The sequence below is a fragment of the Cebidichthys violaceus genome, unplaced genomic scaffold (genome assembly GCF_023349555.1).
Source record: "Cebidichthys violaceus isolate CVI_PGR_0920_01 unplaced genomic scaffold, fCebVio1.0.p SCAF_17, whole genome shotgun sequence".
NCBI lineage: Eukaryota > Metazoa > Chordata > Actinopteri > Perciformes > Stichaeidae > Cebidichthys > Cebidichthys violaceus.
The window spans coordinates 1,487,128-1,505,240 of NW_027176340.1; the positions used below are offsets into that span (position 1 = coordinate 1,487,128).

General features: G+C 44.7%; 3 protein-coding genes across 7 annotated transcripts in view; all 3 read right to left on the minus strand.

Annotated features, from left to right (window-relative positions):
• Positions 1 to 8,775, minus strand: part of pfkfb4b (6-phosphofructo-2-kinase/fructose-2,6-biphosphatase 4b) — a 12,250-nt gene extending 3,475 nt beyond the window's left edge. Inside the window, exons 1-12 of one of the 4 annotated variants that reach the window (XM_068711904.1) lie at positions 8,648 to 8,775; positions 3,453 to 3,569; positions 3,215 to 3,311; positions 2,843 to 2,909; positions 2,651 to 2,725; positions 2,506 to 2,562; positions 2,152 to 2,273; positions 1,755 to 1,962; positions 1,469 to 1,615; positions 1,270 to 1,374; positions 1,044 to 1,173; positions 770 to 832 (exon numbers count right to left, since the gene is read on the minus strand). In XM_068711904.1, coding sequence (XP_068568005.1) covers positions 770 to 832; positions 1,044 to 1,173; positions 1,270 to 1,374; positions 1,469 to 1,615; positions 1,755 to 1,962; positions 2,152 to 2,273; positions 2,506 to 2,562; positions 2,651 to 2,725; positions 2,843 to 2,909; positions 3,215 to 3,311; positions 3,453 to 3,569; positions 8,648 to 8,690 — 1,231 coding nt within the window. In that variant the 5' untranslated portion in view covers positions 8,691 to 8,775. Of the gene's footprint in view, positions 1 to 769; positions 833 to 1,043; positions 1,174 to 1,269; positions 1,375 to 1,468; positions 1,616 to 1,754; positions 1,963 to 2,151; positions 2,274 to 2,505; positions 2,563 to 2,650; positions 2,726 to 2,842; positions 2,910 to 3,214; positions 3,312 to 3,452; positions 3,570 to 4,582; positions 4,782 to 8,642 lie in introns of those variants that run through there. The other 3 variants (XM_068711905.1, XM_068711903.1, XM_068711902.1) reach the window with 3 other exon arrangements.
• A 927-nt stretch (positions 8,776 to 9,702) lies between these two features.
• Positions 9,703 to 12,548, minus strand: si:dkey-197j19.6 (actin nucleation-promoting factor WASL). Of its 2 annotated transcripts, none has more exons than XM_068711684.1 (9): positions 12,459 to 12,548; positions 11,501 to 11,647; positions 11,182 to 11,268; positions 11,010 to 11,094; positions 10,828 to 10,903; positions 10,661 to 10,742; positions 10,397 to 10,532; positions 10,057 to 10,289; positions 9,703 to 9,961 (listed from the first exon to the last, which is right to left on the minus strand). In XM_068711684.1, exons 1-9 carry the CDS (start codon positions 12,522 to 12,524, stop codon positions 9,941 to 9,943), a joined length of 933 nt encoding a protein of 310 aa, XP_068567785.1. In that variant the 5' UTR covers positions 12,525 to 12,548; the 3' UTR covers positions 9,703 to 9,940. The 2 variants fall into 2 exon arrangements, with proteins under 2 accessions (XP_068567785.1, XP_068567784.1); XM_068711683.1 differs by having other exon boundaries at positions 10,397 to 10,535.
• A 910-nt stretch (positions 12,549 to 13,458) lies between these two features.
• LOC137873624 (MAP kinase-activated protein kinase 2-like) lies at positions 13,459 to 18,106 on the minus strand. Its single transcript, XM_068711908.1, has 10 exons — positions 17,248 to 18,106; positions 16,041 to 16,180; positions 15,507 to 15,571; positions 15,330 to 15,409; positions 15,116 to 15,242; positions 14,858 to 14,933; positions 14,632 to 14,756; positions 14,141 to 14,226; positions 13,971 to 14,051; positions 13,459 to 13,867 (listed from the first exon to the last, which is right to left on the minus strand). The coding sequence occupies exons 1-10, from the start codon at positions 17,509 to 17,511 to the stop codon at positions 13,640 to 13,642; spliced, it is 1,272 nt and encodes a 423-aa protein (XP_068568009.1). The 5' UTR covers positions 17,512 to 18,106; the 3' UTR covers positions 13,459 to 13,639.
• Positions 18,107 to 18,113: the final 7 nt, after the last annotated feature.

The following is an 18,113-nucleotide window of genomic DNA, read 5'->3' on the forward strand; positions in this document are numbered from 1 at the left end:
GCAAACGAAGCAAAAGATTTTTAAGAAGTAGACCGAGTGGAGATGATTTGGCAAATGATTCAGGCAATTATGATGCGACAAAAAACAACAACAACATTGATGCATTTTTGGATTGGTTTGGAACAGGGGTCGGCAACCTTTACTATCCAAAGAGACATTTTGTCTTGTTTTTACACCAAATAATACGTTCGCTACTCGATTGGTTCTTAGCAGTCACGACGTGTCCTTCCCCGATTCGTCACACCCCAGTCACGTGACCCGGAAACTCGCAAACAACAGCCTTGATTACCGATCTACCAGGTTAATTCAACATGGACGACTGATGACAGGCGGTGCTGACCGTGTTGTCTTTACTAGCAGCTGTTGTTCAGTTAAAGTCTGCATGTCTGCGGAGGAATCAGCTGTTATTGGAGCGATCAGCGGCGTGATCAGACCTACGGGGCGGACGTCTGAAGTCACGTTTAGCGGCTTTGAGCAACCGATCTACTTCCTGTTTACACGTGCGTGAACAGTCACGTGATGTTCGTTTTTCCAGGCGCTTTAGTGCTGCTCTGGACGGAGGTCATCTCGAAAACTATGCTGAAACGCCGTGTGGACGGAGACTCAGGGAGCCGCAACAGAGGGGCTGAAGAAGCCGCGGGTTGCCGACCCCTGGTTTAGAAGAATGATAATAGTCAATACTATATATAAATTATATATATATATATATATATATATATATATATATATATATATATATATATATATATATATATATGACAGAACTCACCATAAGCCACAGGGGTCAACTTCAACACGGTGTGCAAAGGGCACTTAAGATAAGGCAACTCATCTGTGGAAACAGAGACAGAAAATGATGATGAACACGCTGGAGGTTTCAGGGTCAAGAAGTACGACATATTTTCATTTTAAGGCTGCTTTTCAATATGTTTTTTTTTTTTTAAATGTCTTTTCATAAGTCAATATGTTTGTCACAGCCATGGCCGGAGGCATTGTGTTTACAGGTTGTCTGTTCATCTGTCCCCACTGCAAGTCCGTCATACCTGCGGTCTTGTCCAGGAAATACGCAAGAAGACAACGCATGACGGCCTGGTGACAGACAACCAGAACATTTTCCTGTCTCTCCAACTCCATGATCACTGGCTCTAGCCGCTGCACCAGGTCTTCATAAGACTGACGGAGAATCACATGAACAATCAAAATACACACACAGTTCACAGGAAACAAACAAATCCATTCTCCTCTGAGTAATCGACGTCCCGTTCTCACCTCTCCTTTAGGGTAGCGGTAGCGGTACTTGTCTTGGTCTCTCAGTGCAAACTCCAGAGGGTAATTCTCTTGAATCTCCTCGTACATCATTTCCTCACACACACCCTTTGAAAAGAGGGGAGAGTGTGTGCTTAGCTTGAGTAAACACTGTTATTAATTATTCATTTTGATGAATACAGGAATACAGGAATCAACATACAGCATCAATTTCGTTGAGGGACTTCCACTGTTCGTACGGTACTCCCAGGCTCTCCGCTGTCTGGATGGTCCTCTTCATCTGGCTGGTCCACACTTTTAGATCGTTGATGTTCTGGTCCTGGATGAATTTCCTCAAACTTTTGGCATACTAGAATGCGAGAAAACCAAATGCATCCAGTCAATTTCTATTCAAAACCATACGGACACATCTTTCAGACCGGAGGTTTTGTTTTCATAAACAGACGTTTAATACACACACACACACACACACACACACACACACACACCTCTCTTCCTCTGGGGGATAAGCCAGAGTCTCCTCCAATCCGTCCCTTGATGTTGAGATCGCTCTCGCCGTGGCGACACAGGTAGATGGAGCGTGGCGTGATGTGGATGTTCATCAGGTAGTAGACGATCCGGCTTTGGACGTGGTCAAGGACGCGGTTCACCAGGTAACGACAGCCCACGCCAATAATCTTTATGTAAGACAGATCCCTGGAGCGAGAGAGAGAGAGAGAGAGAGAGAGAGAGAGAGAGAGAGAGAGAGAGAGAGAGAGAGAGAGAGAGAGAGAGAGAGAGAGAGAGAGAGAGAGAGAGAGAGAGAGAGAGAGAGAGAGTCCGTCACCCGGCGGCCATCTTGATGAGGTAGTTTAATGTAGTCTCAGTCACGTTGTGCTTCCTCACCTGTCCAGAACCTCGTCCAGAGGCTGATAGGAGGACTCGTAGCACTTGATCCTCTTCATGAAGTCCTCAATGGCCTCCTCTGTGTTGCAGTGTATGTAGTCTGGACTGCCCAACTTAACTTGCTACAAAAAGGTGGAAGTGGAGGGAGAGGATGTGAGCAGGGAAAAGAGGAAGCTGGCTGCCTGACACCGTTATCAGCCACTGAGCTCGTTTGTACAGATCTGAACTCTGAGAAAGTCCTTCATATAAACATATTTTAAAAAGGTAAAATGTCTCTTTAAAAATAAAAACACAGTCTGCTTATAGTGTTTTGAATTATCTATACTGGATAGAACCAAAAGAGAAAAGACTCACCACTATATTCTGTGCAATGACATCCGGGTCCTCACACACAGACTCCACAAAAAACACCTGCATGGACAAGACAGCCTAGTAAACCTAAGAGGCCGTCAAGTCAAAGTGACGTAAACTACAGAACACGTTGCCTCGGTTACCGTACCTTGAAGCCATTCTGCTCGCCGAACTTGACGATGGTGCCTCTTCTTTCTCTTGTTGTGTTTGTGGCATCAAACACCTGAAACAGCAGAAAACAAACAGACACACACACACTTCTTCAGCTGCGATGTACAGTTTTGTTTTGATATTATAATACGTTGCCGTGGAGATCTTAGGGACAACGTCAAGGACTCACCGCCACCTGTCCTCCTTCGACGCTCAGGTACTGCCGGACATCATTGAGTGCTGCCAACGCACACTGACTGTGGAGGGAAGTCAAGACAGTCAGAGTCAAGACTGCAAACGCTTGTGACCCAAATAAACCTCAAATATCTACTGTTAAACGGTGTTTTTTTTTTTTTGGTAGAAATGTGTGAAAACAATAGGAGACATCCTGGAATTAAAAATGGTCTACAAAGGGGGAGCAGGTAGACAATGCTCCTCTACATCTTCTCAGAGATGATGGCTGTTATATTAGCCGACAGTCTGCAGGTTTTCATTCCATCCAGATTACATGAAAACCTGCAGACTGTCGGCTCGTCGTCTCTTTCGGTCGGCGTGGACTCACCGTCTGATTTTCAACCCTTCTTCATTATCTGGATGGAAGAACTCAAAGGACTTGTAGATCTTCAGACACTCCCTCCGGTACTGGCCAACATTGAACTCTGTCACGGATATAATGACGTACGTTTAAAAAGATCGGAGTATAGCTGGTAAATGTGTGTGTGTGTGTGTGTGTGTGTGTGTGTGTGTGTGTGTGTGTGTGTGTGTGTGTGTGTGTGTGTGTGTAGGCTGTAAGCTGGTACCTTTGGTCGGGACACCAATCCAGTTTAAATAGCGAGTGAGCTTCTTTGAAATGTAAGTCTTCCCTCGAGCTGGAAGTCCAACAGTCACAATGAGGGTCGGGCAGTTTGTCATACACACTGAGAGAGAGAGAGAGAGAGAGAGAGAGAGAGAGAGAGAGAAACACATGTTTAATGGATTCAACTCACTTCTCACACATTTAGTTGGCCGAGCAGAGCTTGTCGACATCATTCCTTTCAACAAGAGTTTAATTACGTCAGTGGGGTCCTGAGCCGGTCTTTGGGAGTGACTGACCTGGACCATGAGACATCTGATCAGCATTGTGAATTTATTCGCTAATCGGGACTCGAAACGAGCTCTTAAGGCGAGTGAGAAAAGGTGAAGGGATGACACACGAAACAAACGACTGAACACAAGAAGCAATCACAGTATTTTAAATTCTGCAGACACACTTTTTTTTCCCCTCCTAATTTCCTTTGATTGTTAATTTCTTAACTTTTTTTTATTAAATCTCACATGTTTAGGGTTGCCCCCTCTTAACTGATTAGTCACCTTAAACAGCTGTTTATGTCTTTTCATGCTGATTGACTTGTATGCACGAGCGCATCTCTCTCGTAAACAACATATTTAAAAGTGGTGCTTTTGTGTGATTCTTTGTGGAGAAACTCAGTTTTACACATCTGACAACTAAATCAAACTTAATCGATTGGTCGGTTGAGGAGAGCCCTAATAAACTGGTCCTGCTGTGTGACGAAAGCAGAGGTTGACTCAGCAAAAAAAACAACCTGCCGACCAGCAGAGAGTGCAAACCAGACAGCTGTTCAGCCTCACGCCGGTCGACACCCATCGCAGATGACGGCTGTGGGGTGACCCCCCCAACCCAAGAGTGATTAAAATGTACCTCCATGCATATGATGGTCGAAACCACCATCAGCTGATGCAACACTGCCAAACAGCACAAAAAGGCAATAATATGCATCACTTTATTTGTGCGCAGCGTCTAAAAACAACCGCGCGTAAGACTGCACCTGAATCAGGAAACATGAATAACATAACATATGATTTTTAAAATAGAATTAGCATTAGCAGATGCACATTTGACTCCCAGGTCGCATCCTCAGGTGCGTCTTACCCCGTCTCTGAGCTATGTGCGCGTTTTTGCACGGCATCCAGATCTTCTTGAGCGGGTTTTGGGTGAGCTCCCGCGGAGACGCGTCCAACATGAACTCCTCGTTGTCTAACATCCTGGATGTCGGAGCACTGATGGTACCCTGCTTCTATGTGACACTGAGGCGGTGGGCTCTAGCCCCGGCAGTCTGATTCATCTGACTGCAGGGGGGGGGGGATGTCGCCTATTAGAGAAACAGCAGATGCTCGTTACCGTAACGACTGGAGACTGAGCGCAACACAGAGCGAAGGAAGCAAAACAAAGACAGGTACAGGATGTGGCTTTGCTTAAACAGCATTCCAGTGGTGTTGTTTTAACCTCAACTAACTGCCTCAACTGCACTGATATTATTATTATGATATGATATTGTAAGACTGGGAAGGCACGTGTGACAGTAATAACTTATTTACTCAAGTGACTATAGAAATATAATGGAAATTCGACTTTCTAAGAAAATCTTTTTTTTTTTTAAATTACCGTAATGACACAACAAGTGAGCAAGAGAAGCGGAAAAGAGCAGCTGATAGAATAACAAGCCTTCGGATGTTCACATGCTGCACACATGGGCAGTGAATGCAACTGAGACGGGAACCAATCAGAGAAGACACGAGCGCGCCAGCAGCCAATAGGAGAGGCGGGTCGGGCGTGCCGACTGCTGGGAGTTGGGAGCGCACATAAGCACCATCACGAAAACTCTCGTGGCCCCAAGAATTACACGCGTCCAGGTCACGAGGCCCACACATCACACAGCCTTCTTATGGCGAAAGTCAATAACATTTTCATCATTACATAACGCACGTGTATGTCAACCAAGCTTCATCTTCTTCATCATCTCCTCCTCATTTAAGTCAAAACATCTTCAATTTAGGGCTGCAGCTAAAAAGCAGTTTCAATTAATTAGCTTTTGATCTTCCTGATTAAACACTATTTTAAGAAATATTCTTACAACAGACTCCTGTACATACGTAGAGCGTGTAACACTGAACATTTATATTACAGTTTTACATTCATAATCGTGTTTTACATTGAACACATCATTGTGGAATTGGTTATTAGAAATGTTCATTCATGTGATGGTGTGTGTGTGTGTGTGTGTGTGTGTGTGTGTGTGTGTGTGTGTGTGTGTGTGTGTCGTTTGAACACAATGTCCCATTTTTTAGAAGACGTAGTATTGTTTAGAAGTTTTATGTTTTCACTTTTGGGATTAGTTGAGTTTATATTTTTGACTTTGTTTTTGTAGAATTCTGAGAGTAAAAGGTTTGTTTTTAGAAAACGAGAACAACTTTACAGTAGGTCGTTCTTAGCCCAATGCATCTTAATGTAATGTCACAGTTGTAACACCAGGTGGCGCTGTGTACTTACTTTTAAAAGACCATTAGTTTGGACCGCAGCAAAGCAAAAGAAACGAACGAACGAACATCTAGTTGAGACAAAGATGTTTCTTATTAACGCAGCATCCACTGTGACAGTGAACGCATCCAGAGGTCAGAGGTGTCAGCAGGACTAATCCCATCAGCAACACACACACACACACACACACACACACACACACACACACACACACACACACACACACACACACACACACACGATTTTGGACCCTGACTGCAGTGATTGTCCAGATACTGACGTTGGGCGATGAGGCCCGTCTGACAGTCAGCATTGGATATATATATATCATTAAATACTGCACCATTTTTATGTCCTGTTAACTAGAACTAAGGGATCTAGCACTAACCATGAACAACAGACTCAGAGTAAAAGTATGTGGACCGGGGCGTTGACACTGACGTCCTACAAAAAGATGGTTTTGCTCAATCAACAGTCCAGAACACAAAGATATTCATTTTTACATGTTTATCACTCAAAAAAACCCAGAAACCAGCCATACTGGAGAAGCTGCATACAGAGAATCTTTAGCATATATATATCTATATATATTCATATGATATATTAATTCTGTGTTGATCAACTATGACTCGGTCCACAGGTCCCTCTGATGTCGCTTGTGACAGAGGATGACAAAAGAGGCGGTTTCATAGGAGCCTGAACAAGCAACATTAATTCCTCCATTGTGCAGAAACGTTGCTACTTTTGCGATTATAAAACAAACCGAAATAAGACAAACAACCGTGTACTTAAATGCTCCCAGACGTGAAAAAACATCAGCGAGATCAGTGCACTGAGAGCAGGCGCACAATGACTGCAGAGGCATCACACACACACACACACACACACACACACACACACACACACACACACACACACACACACACACACACAGGCTACAGCAGCTCTGCCTGAAGCCTATAATGAGATTCTGAGCGAGCGGGTGAACTTTCCCCCAGATAGAGAGCAGACACAGGGAGGGAGGGAGGTGCAGTGAGCCAGCCACCAATACCATGAACAAGGAATGAGAGGAAGTGATGTGTGTTTTTTTTTGTGTGTGATTATTCAGAGAAGGCGAAAATAAAGAAAAATAAGGATTCCTGGGTATAATAAAGAGGATGAGAATAGAGTAGATGTACTGCAGCTGGCAGCATCTGAAGGGGTAAATGTGCGCAGCCATTGAGAAAGAGCATGTAGGGATATTATTGGTGTTGGGTGTAGCTGCACCCACTGAAGCGTATTTCTCCCTGCCTGCAGTGATGAACACACAACACTTAATACGCACTATACAATAAACACTGAACAGCTAAAATGCAAAAAAAAAAAAAAAGTAGCCGCCTGTATTTGTTCCTGAAATAACAACTAGAGCAACGTCCACAAATACACACACTCGCATGTTTTTCTTGTTTTTCTGCTTCGCCCCACCTCTCTGTGTGTTGGCAGGCAGACAAGCGCAGCCTGAGATCTGTTCATCCCTCACACATCTGCCACAGCATTAAAAAAACAACAACAACAACAACAACAACAACAACAACAACTGTGACCATATTCACACCGAGGAAACAAAGTCTACCAAGAGGCTTCGTGATGCCTTCAGGGGGCGTTTATCGAGACGACAGCACAGTGTGTGACACACAGTGTCAAAACAGGCCCAGCGTCAAGAGGAATAGAGTTACGTAACGACACATTCTTTTAATAACCGAGTCAACCGGACTTGCATCGGTTCAGGTGACATTTGGACGCTCACACTCCTTTCGCAGCATGCCAGGTGGTCATCGAGCAGCCTCTCGATAAGAGACAGTAGGCTGGGAGTGACAGCCTGCAAAAAGTCAACACACGCACGCACGCACACGCACGCACGCACGCCAGTTGACACAAGTCTGCACACATTAGACCAAGATGTTGGACCCAAATTAACACTGAAATCTCTTCACCATCTCGTCCCATTCGCTGCTATCAATGCAATCGTTGCACATTTAGTCGCTGCAAGAATATCAACAACAAAAAGACATTTAAAAGCAAGTCCACAACGTCCTGGCTGCCTGCAGGTCAGGGTGTGCAGAGATGACCACAAGTCGCCCTCTGGTCCTCCCACACAGCGTGGTCAGACAGCACCTGACGCTACCTTTGCATCGCCTGAGCAGCAATAACTAACTCGAGACACTTCTCGAGCATCCTCGAGCACGAGCTTAACCTCTCGGCTCTGTTTGGGGCTCTTTGCCGCAGTGAGAAGTGATGTTCGGGGAGCTTTTCGACACCAAACTCCGTGTTTACATCCTCTCACACACAGTCAGTCCAGCAGTGACGTTAGCTCACAGGCTAGCTAAGCAGCTGCTGCAGCCAGGCTTAACAGCAGATCGGAAGTCGACCAAAACATCCTCGTTCGTCTGCAAACTACTTCTACGTTACGTGAAAGCTCAAACACCCCAAATGTCACGTCTGCGTACCGCAGCCTGTCCCACTTGTCCTCGGCAGCAGACCCTGTCCGCTCCGGAGCATGACTACGTGACACAGACTTGTTTACTTCCTCCGCCTGCTAGTCCAGCTGCTCTGTTAAAACCAGTGTCCCCAAAAAAACCCCCATATACACGTATGAGGACAAAGACAGAAGTGAGGACTCGGGAGGAGTTCGCACCTTACCTGCCCTGTCCCGAGGGTTTCTCGGGTGGCAAGAGCCCCTCATGGTCCCCGGGTTTTTAAAAGAAGCCTCTTTCCCAGCGTGGTGCGCGGTGCGAGTCCCTACAGCAGCACAGGCGGCAATGAATGAAGTGAGCGAGCGCGAGTGAGAGGCGCGCGCTCATTATACGCGTGCATACATAAGCACGCGCGCACAAGCACGTCCACTTGTTATTGTTCAGCTGCGCTCATGTAACCCCGTCTTTACCTCGACCCCTGTTTACATACGGGGGTTTCAAGCCCCTTTATGCGCATGAGCCATAATTAGTGGCATGCATAGCAGCGCCAAGGACAGGACCAGGACCACACATGGGCCCCGGGGTGGGTTCTGGTCATTCTATTTATTGTAAACAGCAACCAAGATGGGTCCCTGCAGTAAAAAAAAAACACAATCTTCAGGTCCCGTTTTGTTGATGTGTAAAAAAAATGTAGACGTGATTTATGATTTCAGTTTATATTTGCCAGTTCGTCGCAACATGAGGGAAGAACAGAAACGACTTATTATCTGTACGGTACAGATCTGTCCAACAGTATTAGAGTGAAACAGTTTGATTTGAGCTCCTTATGTTGACCAATGAATATTTAAGGAATCAATGAGCATGCTGTAATAAACCTCTGCATGAACACATCGTATCCATTTAATCATTTAATCCATATCTTTACCTCCCGGTACAAATAATCTACACATAGAGCTTTTAAAGCCTTTCTATCTGCTACCAAATCTTAAACTTTAAAAAAACAAAATGTGTTATGCTTTTGCATGTCTTTATTAGTTTATAAGTATTTAGATACTTCTGCATGGTATTGTTATTGAGCTGATAATTGGTTGTTCTTTTAACCAACTCCACATCTGTTTTTTTTTATTGTATGTGTGTGTAGGTGGCCAATATATATATATATATATATAAACTGGCCACCTAAACACACATATATATATATATATATATATATATATATATATATATATATATATATATATATATATATATATATTATATATAGTCATTGAGTAAATAAAGTGTTGCACAAATAAACTGACACAAAGAAAAGCTGGCAACATGTGGTGTCATTATAGCATAAGATATAGCAGGTATAACAGGTTATGGCCATGGCCTTGTGTAAGCAGCATTTCAGCTACGTCACACATTGTTTGATGAGCGCATCGTACAGAGCACAGCTTCACGTGACTCCCATCGGTACCCATCTGGAGCCGCTGCTTTGGTCTGAATGCTTCTCTCATTGCCAGTCAGAATCCGGTCACCTCTTTCTGCTGCTCACCTGACATTACAAACACAAGTTCAGATCACTCAGACCACACATTTCACATATTTAAATGGACAGAACTGTAACGGCACATGTCCTGGTCCTCTTACGGGTTGGAAACTTGCGCTCCTTCTGACTTTCTCTGGGAGAACTGGAGCAGACATAGGAGGCGGAGGAGGAATCTGAGGAGGACTCTGACTCTGGTGTTGTGGATCTGTGTACTGTGGTGTCTGCCGGGAGGTGGTGCTGCCTTTGACGGGGGGAACCGGTGGCAAAGGTCCTTTCTTCAGAGCAAGGGAGATGGATGCCCCCGTAGCTCTCGGGAATGTCTGAGATACTAAGCCTGTCAAAAAACGCAAAAGCACTCAAAAGATCCAGTACTACTTTTAAATTCATGCTTTTGAAGCATAAAAAAACAACATAAAAGGAACAACTTTCAAGATAAAGTACCTCTGTTCCTCAGCTCTTTCTGCACAGCCTTTAGTCTGTCAAACTGGTTGGTTGCAACGTCTTCGTCTCTCAGGTCAGCCTCGTTGCATCTTGAATGAATCAACGGCCTCCTCATAGCAGCGTCAGGAACCTTCAACTTCTCCAAGCAGATGACGGACTGATTCAACATGTTGTTCCTACACGGACTAATTCTAACTTTAAGGGTGTCACGATGTGTGACTCTACTCATAGGCTATTAGTGTTTCACTGTATAACTTGACTTACTGAACTCGTGGTTGGTGTTACTGCTGAGGATGGTGAAAAGGGGAACTGTTGCTCTTTGTCCAAATGGTCAAGTGGCTTTATTCTACAGAAAAAGAAGTAAATCATCACTTTAAACCTCTGCTCTCTGATATGTTTTTACGTCTATGGAGTTGTAACATTTTTGTCACCCTGAATCAGGTGGATCACTTGTCGACTTGTTGTCGTTCTCAGAATTTGTCAGTCCTCTCATCGTGGTCACCGCTTCTGTGAAAGTAGTGGAATTAGAGGAAACAAGAGCAATTAAAATAAAAGAGCAAAACACACCTTTGAAATGTGTTGATGTGAGTCATTGCTCTGTTGTTAATCTGACCTTGGTTTCTCTGAACATCCTCCACCGCCAGATGAAACTCCTCCGCCTCAGTCTCTTCTGCAAAGTTCAGGCCTACCTGGTGGCTCTACGCAAACACAGCAATTCCACCTTAAATCAACTCGGGGCTAATTCTCAGCTGCATACGCTAACACTTTGAAACAGGGTCGCTTACATCTGCAGGGAAAGTGTGGAAGAACGGGCGCGTTGCGGTGTACTTGAATGGAACGTACAGCTCCTGCTCCCACAGTAACTTGGCTCGCTGTGTTCAAGGAAAGATAAGGGAAGTATAAAAGGAAAGGGGGTTGTTACATTATAGTAGTACAGGCACCTAGCAAGAACATTGTTACTAAAGGAAATTGCAAATGAAACTATAGTTGTCCCATGGAACTACGCCTACACACAAAATGAAGCTAGCAAGTCATTTAATTGAGGAAACTAGGTGTTAGGAGAGCAGGTGGAGCATCTCTAATCGGTTCTGCAGTTCCTCTTACCTTGACACAGTACAGACGCAGAAAGTGGGCGTGAATGGACTTATCCTCAATGAGACACAGCGCGCCACAACCCAAACAGCTCCAGCCTGGACTCTGGCCCTGGGTCTCTTTGGCCACTAGTACCTGTGCTATTGTAGTTTTGATCAGCTGAAATACACCAGTAGTCATACAGATCTCAAAAATGGAATACGTTTCAGACCACTTCATCCTATTACCAAAGCAGACTGAAAGGGTTACACTTTGCTGAGCCTCTTCTCTGCTGGTGAATACTTTCAATTCCCAAAAAACGTTCTTGATCAGGTAGATGGTTCAGTCAGTGTTTGTGCGTCTTAGCCTCAACCCTTCATTTAGAAAGCTTGCAGAATCCACCAAACTCCTTTCTTAAAGTATGAGAAGTGTAGGAGAAGGAACCTTTGAGATATTCTGGTTTGGTTTCAGAGTGTCACACAGCAGAGAGGCAGCTCCTCAGAGAGAACGTGACCTCTTTTTAGAGGCCGATGATGCTGGGAAATGATCCATTTAACTTCCCATTATATTACAGCCCTGACATGAACTAGGTCCACTCATTCAGGTCCTAGCATCCCTATGAGTCTTCTTTTCTCTATTGATGACACACGTTGACACTTTTGATCTAATGTTCGCCCTTATGCTGATGACACACAGTTATACCTATTCTATAGCAGCTGCTCTGGTAACACAACATGGCAGCGCCAGGCAACGCGAGCAGCAGATACTAACTGTACACAAAGCAGCCCTCATAGGAAGCCCATTCATCAACATCCACTTAGTAGACGAAATGCTACTCTTCAAAATATTTTACATTCACAACACACAATCTCTTTCTGTGAGAAAAGGACAAGTATATGACGTATTTTTACAAATACAGAAAAACCCTGAGCTACTGATTGTGATGTTGTATTTCAAAGACATTAATTGAAAGTGACAGTACTGAACTGACCTTATGCTGAGTTTCGAGCAGAGTGAAGAGGACTATTTTCTCACGGGTAGTCAGGAGATCGCTCATCACGTTACTAGGAAGCCAACTTGACGCCATCGCAGGTCCCTTGTTTCCACCTTCTACTGCCGTCACTACCTTCTCATTTAGTCCTGACCGTAACTCATTTGAATGGTGATATTTCCCTCTCAGCTTATCATCATGCAAATGTATTTGACTTGCAGTACGCTGTGTGTGAACTGTGGCTTTCCTTCCCTAACTGACCAACTCTACATGCAGTCGGATGTCAGGAGACGTCTGTTGATAATATGTATTCAAAATGTATGAATAATGTACGTTTTAATCACACGGCCTATACTTCACCCTGTCACTGTTCTGTATGAAAGCATGAACCATAATCAACATAATAAATAAAATATAAAGTAGTTATTATTAGCTGATGATATATATATATATATTGTGAATGATATACAATAATACAACACTGATAGGAGTCATTCTTCTGCTTAATGAACACGTTTTCTTTTGATAGATTAATTATCTTTTGTTTATGTAGTTTTACTTTAGTAAGACTTTAACTGCAAGACATTGGAGCGCTTCTTCTAACGCTGGTTACATCTGCTGTAAACAGTGAACAGCTGGGTCTGCTCTGCCACACAGTAGGTCCTGCTCACTGAAGCTATTACGCTTCTTTTCTCCTCAGTTTACTCAAAAAGTGAACATTTCTCTTGCAGTTTTTAGCTGCAGGGTAAATAGTTTTAACGATTGAGCAGAAGCTCTCACAGGAAATGTCTGGTAAGCTCCACCAAAACTATTCCCCTAGAGGACTATTTAGTTGGATGTGATCTTGCCTGATAAATATCTTTTATGACTTCCACACACAGTCGCTCTTTGTTTACAGCAAGAAGAACCAACTTTTCAAATATCTGCACTCAACTTGCTCTCTTATTTTCACCAGACAGCAATAACAACAGTCTCCAAAGAGGTTCTTATTAGTATTTGTGTCAAACAAACTGCGTCAAATACAGTTTCCTTATGTGGAAACATAAAAAACCGATTTTATTTTCAATGTTAAGAGTGGTAACGATGAAAATAAATGACATTAATTAGACTATTGAGTGCAGTGATACAAAGAAGGAGAACAATCAGTGATATGTTGGTGGGAAAACTGCTCACTCTTTGTACTACTTTTGTCCGATAATCATTTCCCCATGCTCATCAGAAAACGTGACTTCTCCGTGGCTGTTGTACACCTCGTCTCCTCCGCCGTCGTCTCCTCCTCTGTCAGCTCCTCCAGGGACGGGCCTCTTCCGTCTCTTATTGAGCAGAGGGTTGTTGGACGTGTCCAGGTCTTTGATCTTGACCTGGTCGTAGTCGACCCGCATCGTGGCCAGGGCGCTGGTCATCTCCTCCTGTTGGAAGACGAGACGTGTTGTGCTGTAAATCTGGTGCTTTGCTGCCACCTTGTGGTCATACTCTAAAAAAAACAAACGGAACTAAGACAGTGTGTCCCACCTTCACGTCGTCCCACAGCTCCTTGTCCTCGGTCAAAACGCGTGAGGTGTGGAGGGGGGTCGGAGGGACCACCATCGATTGCTGCAGCGCAAAAATAACACAAAAATCTTTTGGATAAAAGGGAATAAGACATGCTGGTCTACAGGCGAGGTGACAACGGGAGAACTTACACTAATCCAGGGATGGTTCACGAACTGGCCGATGGTCATCCTCTCATTGGGGTCCGTCTTCAGCAGCTGAATGATGAGCTGTTTTGCTACAAAACACAATTAAACAACATCAATCATTTCATACAATACTTTTTTTTTTTTTGCAGGTGCTTATTTAGACACATAGCTGCTACTGAGGCAGCATTATCAATCGTTTGCGGTTGTGTTTCCGGCCTCCTGATGAACGTAAGTCTGTCATTCGCTTTCTTTTAGCCCTATTTTTTTGTTCTCTACCAACTCCTGAGAGAAACATGCGTCTCTTTAAGCTGCTAGATGCTCCACCATGTTCACCAGTTAGCTGCAAACTGTGTCAGTCTGTCGTTTGGTGCTGGACAAGTCGTGCGCAGTGATCCGACTGAACCAAAACAGTAACGCTGCAGGTCATAAAGCAAAAATAAGCAGTTTTTAAATCTTTCCCTTGATATTTATGAATGTAACGCCCAAAGTCTGACCTTCCTCCGAAACGTCAGCCCACTCAGGGTTGGGGAACTCGTATTGGCCCAACCTGATCCTCTGCTTCATGCCTGGAGAGATGGCCTGACCCGTGTTTGAGTAGAACGGAGGAAACCCACACAGACTGGAAACAGAAAAAGTGGAGCATTAACACATACAATAAACCAAAAGTAGTTGCATATGTTTAATTAAGTTGAATCAGTTGCAGACACACATGATACTCACAGAATGTACATGATTACGCCCAGAGACCACATGTCACATGATTTGTCATATTTCTCTGGCCCAAGCACTTCTGGGGCTGAATGGACAAATAGACACAGAAAAAACAAAACAACGCAATGATGTGGAGAATGAAAGACACATTCACACAAACGCAGACGTGAGTGAATGACACACCAGAAAGCTATCTCTATAGCAGCACATTTATAATACAGCAGATTTCACTCAAACTCATTCTAATGCGCGACGGTAAACGCTCACCAACATAGTACGGAGTGTAGCAGGGAGTTTGGAGGGAGTTTTGCAGCGTCGTCTCCTTAGCAAAGCCAAAGTCGGTCAGCGTCAGCGTGGCGTTACTCTCCTTGGTGGTATACAGCAGGTTTTCAGGCTGCAGTGGGCAAAAAGAAAACAATACAACATTCAAAAACAATGCACTTAAGTTAGGAATTCTTTGTGACCGTAGCAGCGGGCGCACCTTCACGTCCCTGTGAGCGATGTCCATGTGGTGGAGATACTCTATGGCCGTGCCGATGTCATGCATGATCTCTGACGCCTCTGATGGACAGACAATGACGACATAGATGTAACACGTGCAGGACAGACGCGTAGAGACCCGTACCTTTAAAAGTGCTCAGCGTGAACTATGACCCACCTCTCTCTGTAAAAGCCTGGTCCCCTCTGGCCTGAATGCGACTGAACAGCTCGCCTCCCTCCATGCTGTGACAAGATCAACAAAGACATCAGAAGTGGGGCAGCGGGGGGGACTCTTGGCAACCGACCCCGCGGTTCATTACAGCGAGTGTGGTTTCGACGACAAAGCGAGTCATTGTGAGTCACAATGTACTGTTGAGATGAACACAGTCTTCTGAGCCACCGCGGCGCCAGATGACTCGAGCAGTAAGGGAGAGTGAAGATATGTATTTGTTCCCCCAAAATCAAATGCAAGTGCAAAATTGTATCCCAAGCTGGATCTAGACATAAATCTGAACAGGGCATCGCAGTGGTTGTTACATTATTCACACATAAGGCAGATTTAGGTTGTGTGACTTCACACAATCCATTTCTCTTCCTAAATGAATGCAAACTTCTACCAGATTAAGAGAGAGAAAAAAACACACACAACATCAATTTGAGCTTTCCTGTAAATCACGCAGACAATGAGTGACGTGGTGCTGGTGATGCTCACCACTCCATTATGATGAGGAGACATTTCTTCCCCTGGTGCATGTTCTCATACAGGCTGAGTATTCGGACGATGTGGGGACCTCCGGAAACTCGCCAGTGCAGCTCAACCTCCCGTCTGGCTTTAGGAGTATCATACAGGATCTGCTCCGCACAACAAAAACACGTATGAAGGAAATGCTTCCGTTTCACATTTGTCTGTTGGTATCTGCATGTTTGCAGATCACAGTCATCTGAGGTAGAGACTGTGAATTAGTTTAGTGTGGACATCTTTTGTTGAGAAATCAATGAACCCACACAGAGACGAACACATGCTCTGTTGTGAAGACACTCAGTGTTTACAGTGGCTGCTATTAAAGCCATTCATCGTCATTTTCTGGAGAGAACATTACGAGTGAATACTGTGAGAATGCTCTCTCTTTAAAGACACAGCGCTGCAGTTCTGCTACCACAGCCAGGGGAGGAGGACGTCCTATGTTCCTAGACATGCAGACCCCAGCCTCAGACTATTTACACAGATTTCCCATTTCCTTTCAGCTACAAAGATATTCCAAATAAAACAAGCAGAGGCGCTCGTGGGGCTGCTCTTCCTGTTTGTGTTTTCTTAAAGCTTTGCTGCAACCCTAAAGCCAGCTGTCAGCTGACTTCTCACGACTGATGTTCCCCAAACCACTGTAAACATTGAACAAGCTGGATGCTAAATGTTACGTAGGAGTAATACAATGTGTAGCATGTCAGACGATTATGTAAAGTATGAACAGGGCAGACCATTGTCCACACAACAGTGTTAGAGCAGAATGGAAACTGTGTCGGAGCATCCCAGACAGCACACCACTGTCTGACAGACACGTCCACTGAGCTCGGGAAGTCAATTTGCAGATAAATGCTTCATCCATCCATGGTTGAATTCATATTTCATCTGCGCCACATCAGATAACTACTCACACAAATTGAAAATTAATACTAGACATCAAACCTGACATTAAGTAGACACTCTGGACACATTTCCAGTAGGAGACACTATGACATGGTGGATGTGGTATTCATGAATAATTGATGGCTGCTCTCTTTCCTTCCAGTGGCAGCAGCCTCCAGAGGATTACCCGGATCACAGCGGGTTAAGAAGGAGATAAACACACACACACACACACACACACACACACACACACACACACACACACACACACACACACACACACACACACACACACCTTGAGGGCACATTTCTCTCCCGTTGTCTTGCAATAACATTCCAGCACTTTGCCATTGATGCCCAGGCCAAGAACCTGAGCTGTGATTTTATAATCATCTGTCACCGCATTCCTCCTGAACTCCAGTTTGGAGTAAGCAGGCGGCTGGACGTCAGTGGGGCCGCTGCCCAAGCTGCTCTCCGGGCTGCTGGTGCCGCTGTGGTGCCCTGTCCCGTGCTGCGCAGTGACTGAATTGACCGACTGCTCCTCCTGGTTATGATGCATTATTTTTGTTGTTGTTGTTGTTAAAGCCAACAGTGATGCAGCGCAAATGTCATCAGTGTCTGCAACACAAAGTATCCGGTGTCATCCTAGTTCATCCGCGTGCGTCCAGAGGACTTTCGTGCCGCCCGACAGAACATCTCGCCCCACTTTGAACACGAACAAACGGAGGTATGAAATTTAGAAAACCACAAAAGAAGGGCGGAGGTCCGAAGCCACGCACCGGTATACCGGCACAGAGTAGTTCAAAAGACCCCAACTGATATCTGGGTGTAATTTAAAGAAACAGTCAAACACATTAAATGTCTGAGAGAAATAAAACAGGCTTCAGAACATCGGTGCCCATGCCTGGTCCTCATCACGGGTATCTGCGTCTTCTTCCTGCAGGGTTCACTAAAGCTCTCCAATCCCCTTACGTCAGCGCGGAGCGCCTCAAATGCATTTTCTTAAAGGAACAACCACGCGTAAAGACGCACGGCAGGGTACCAGTGAGACGGCAAAGACCCGAAGCTATGACCACAAATCCACGTATTGAGTACACGGGCCTCCCTCGAGAGAAGAGGTTTGTGTCCCCTTCATTCAGGTTCTGTGGCGCTGAGGAGCAG

Excerpts from the sequence above, each read along its gene's own strand:
- si:dkey-197j19.6 (XM_068711683.1), bottom strand. The coding sequence starts at position 12,524 with ATGAGCGATCTCCTGACTACCCGTGAGAAAATAGTCCTCTTCACTCTG. Across the intron at positions 10,743-10,827 it reads AGTGATCCACCTGATTCAGG|AATAAAGCCACTTGACCATT; the intron begins GTGACAAAAATG and ends CTTTTTCTGTAG. Across the intron at positions 10,536-10,660 it reads TAACACCAACCACGAGTTCA|AAGTTGAAGGTTCCTGACGC; the intron begins GTAAGTCAAGTT and ends ATCTGCTTGGAG.
- LOC137873624 (XM_068711908.1), bottom strand. The coding sequence starts at position 17,511 with ATGCATCATAACCAGGAGGAGCAGTCGGTCAATTCAGTCACTGCGCAG. Across the intron at positions 14,757-14,857 it reads GGCGTAATCATGTACATTCT|TCTGTGTGGGTTTCCTCCGT; the intron begins GTGAGTATCATG and ends TTCTGTTTCCAG. Across the intron at positions 13,868-13,970 it reads AGCTGTGGGACGACGTGAAG|GAGGAGATGACCAGCGCCCT; the intron begins GTGGGACACACT and ends GTCTTCCAACAG.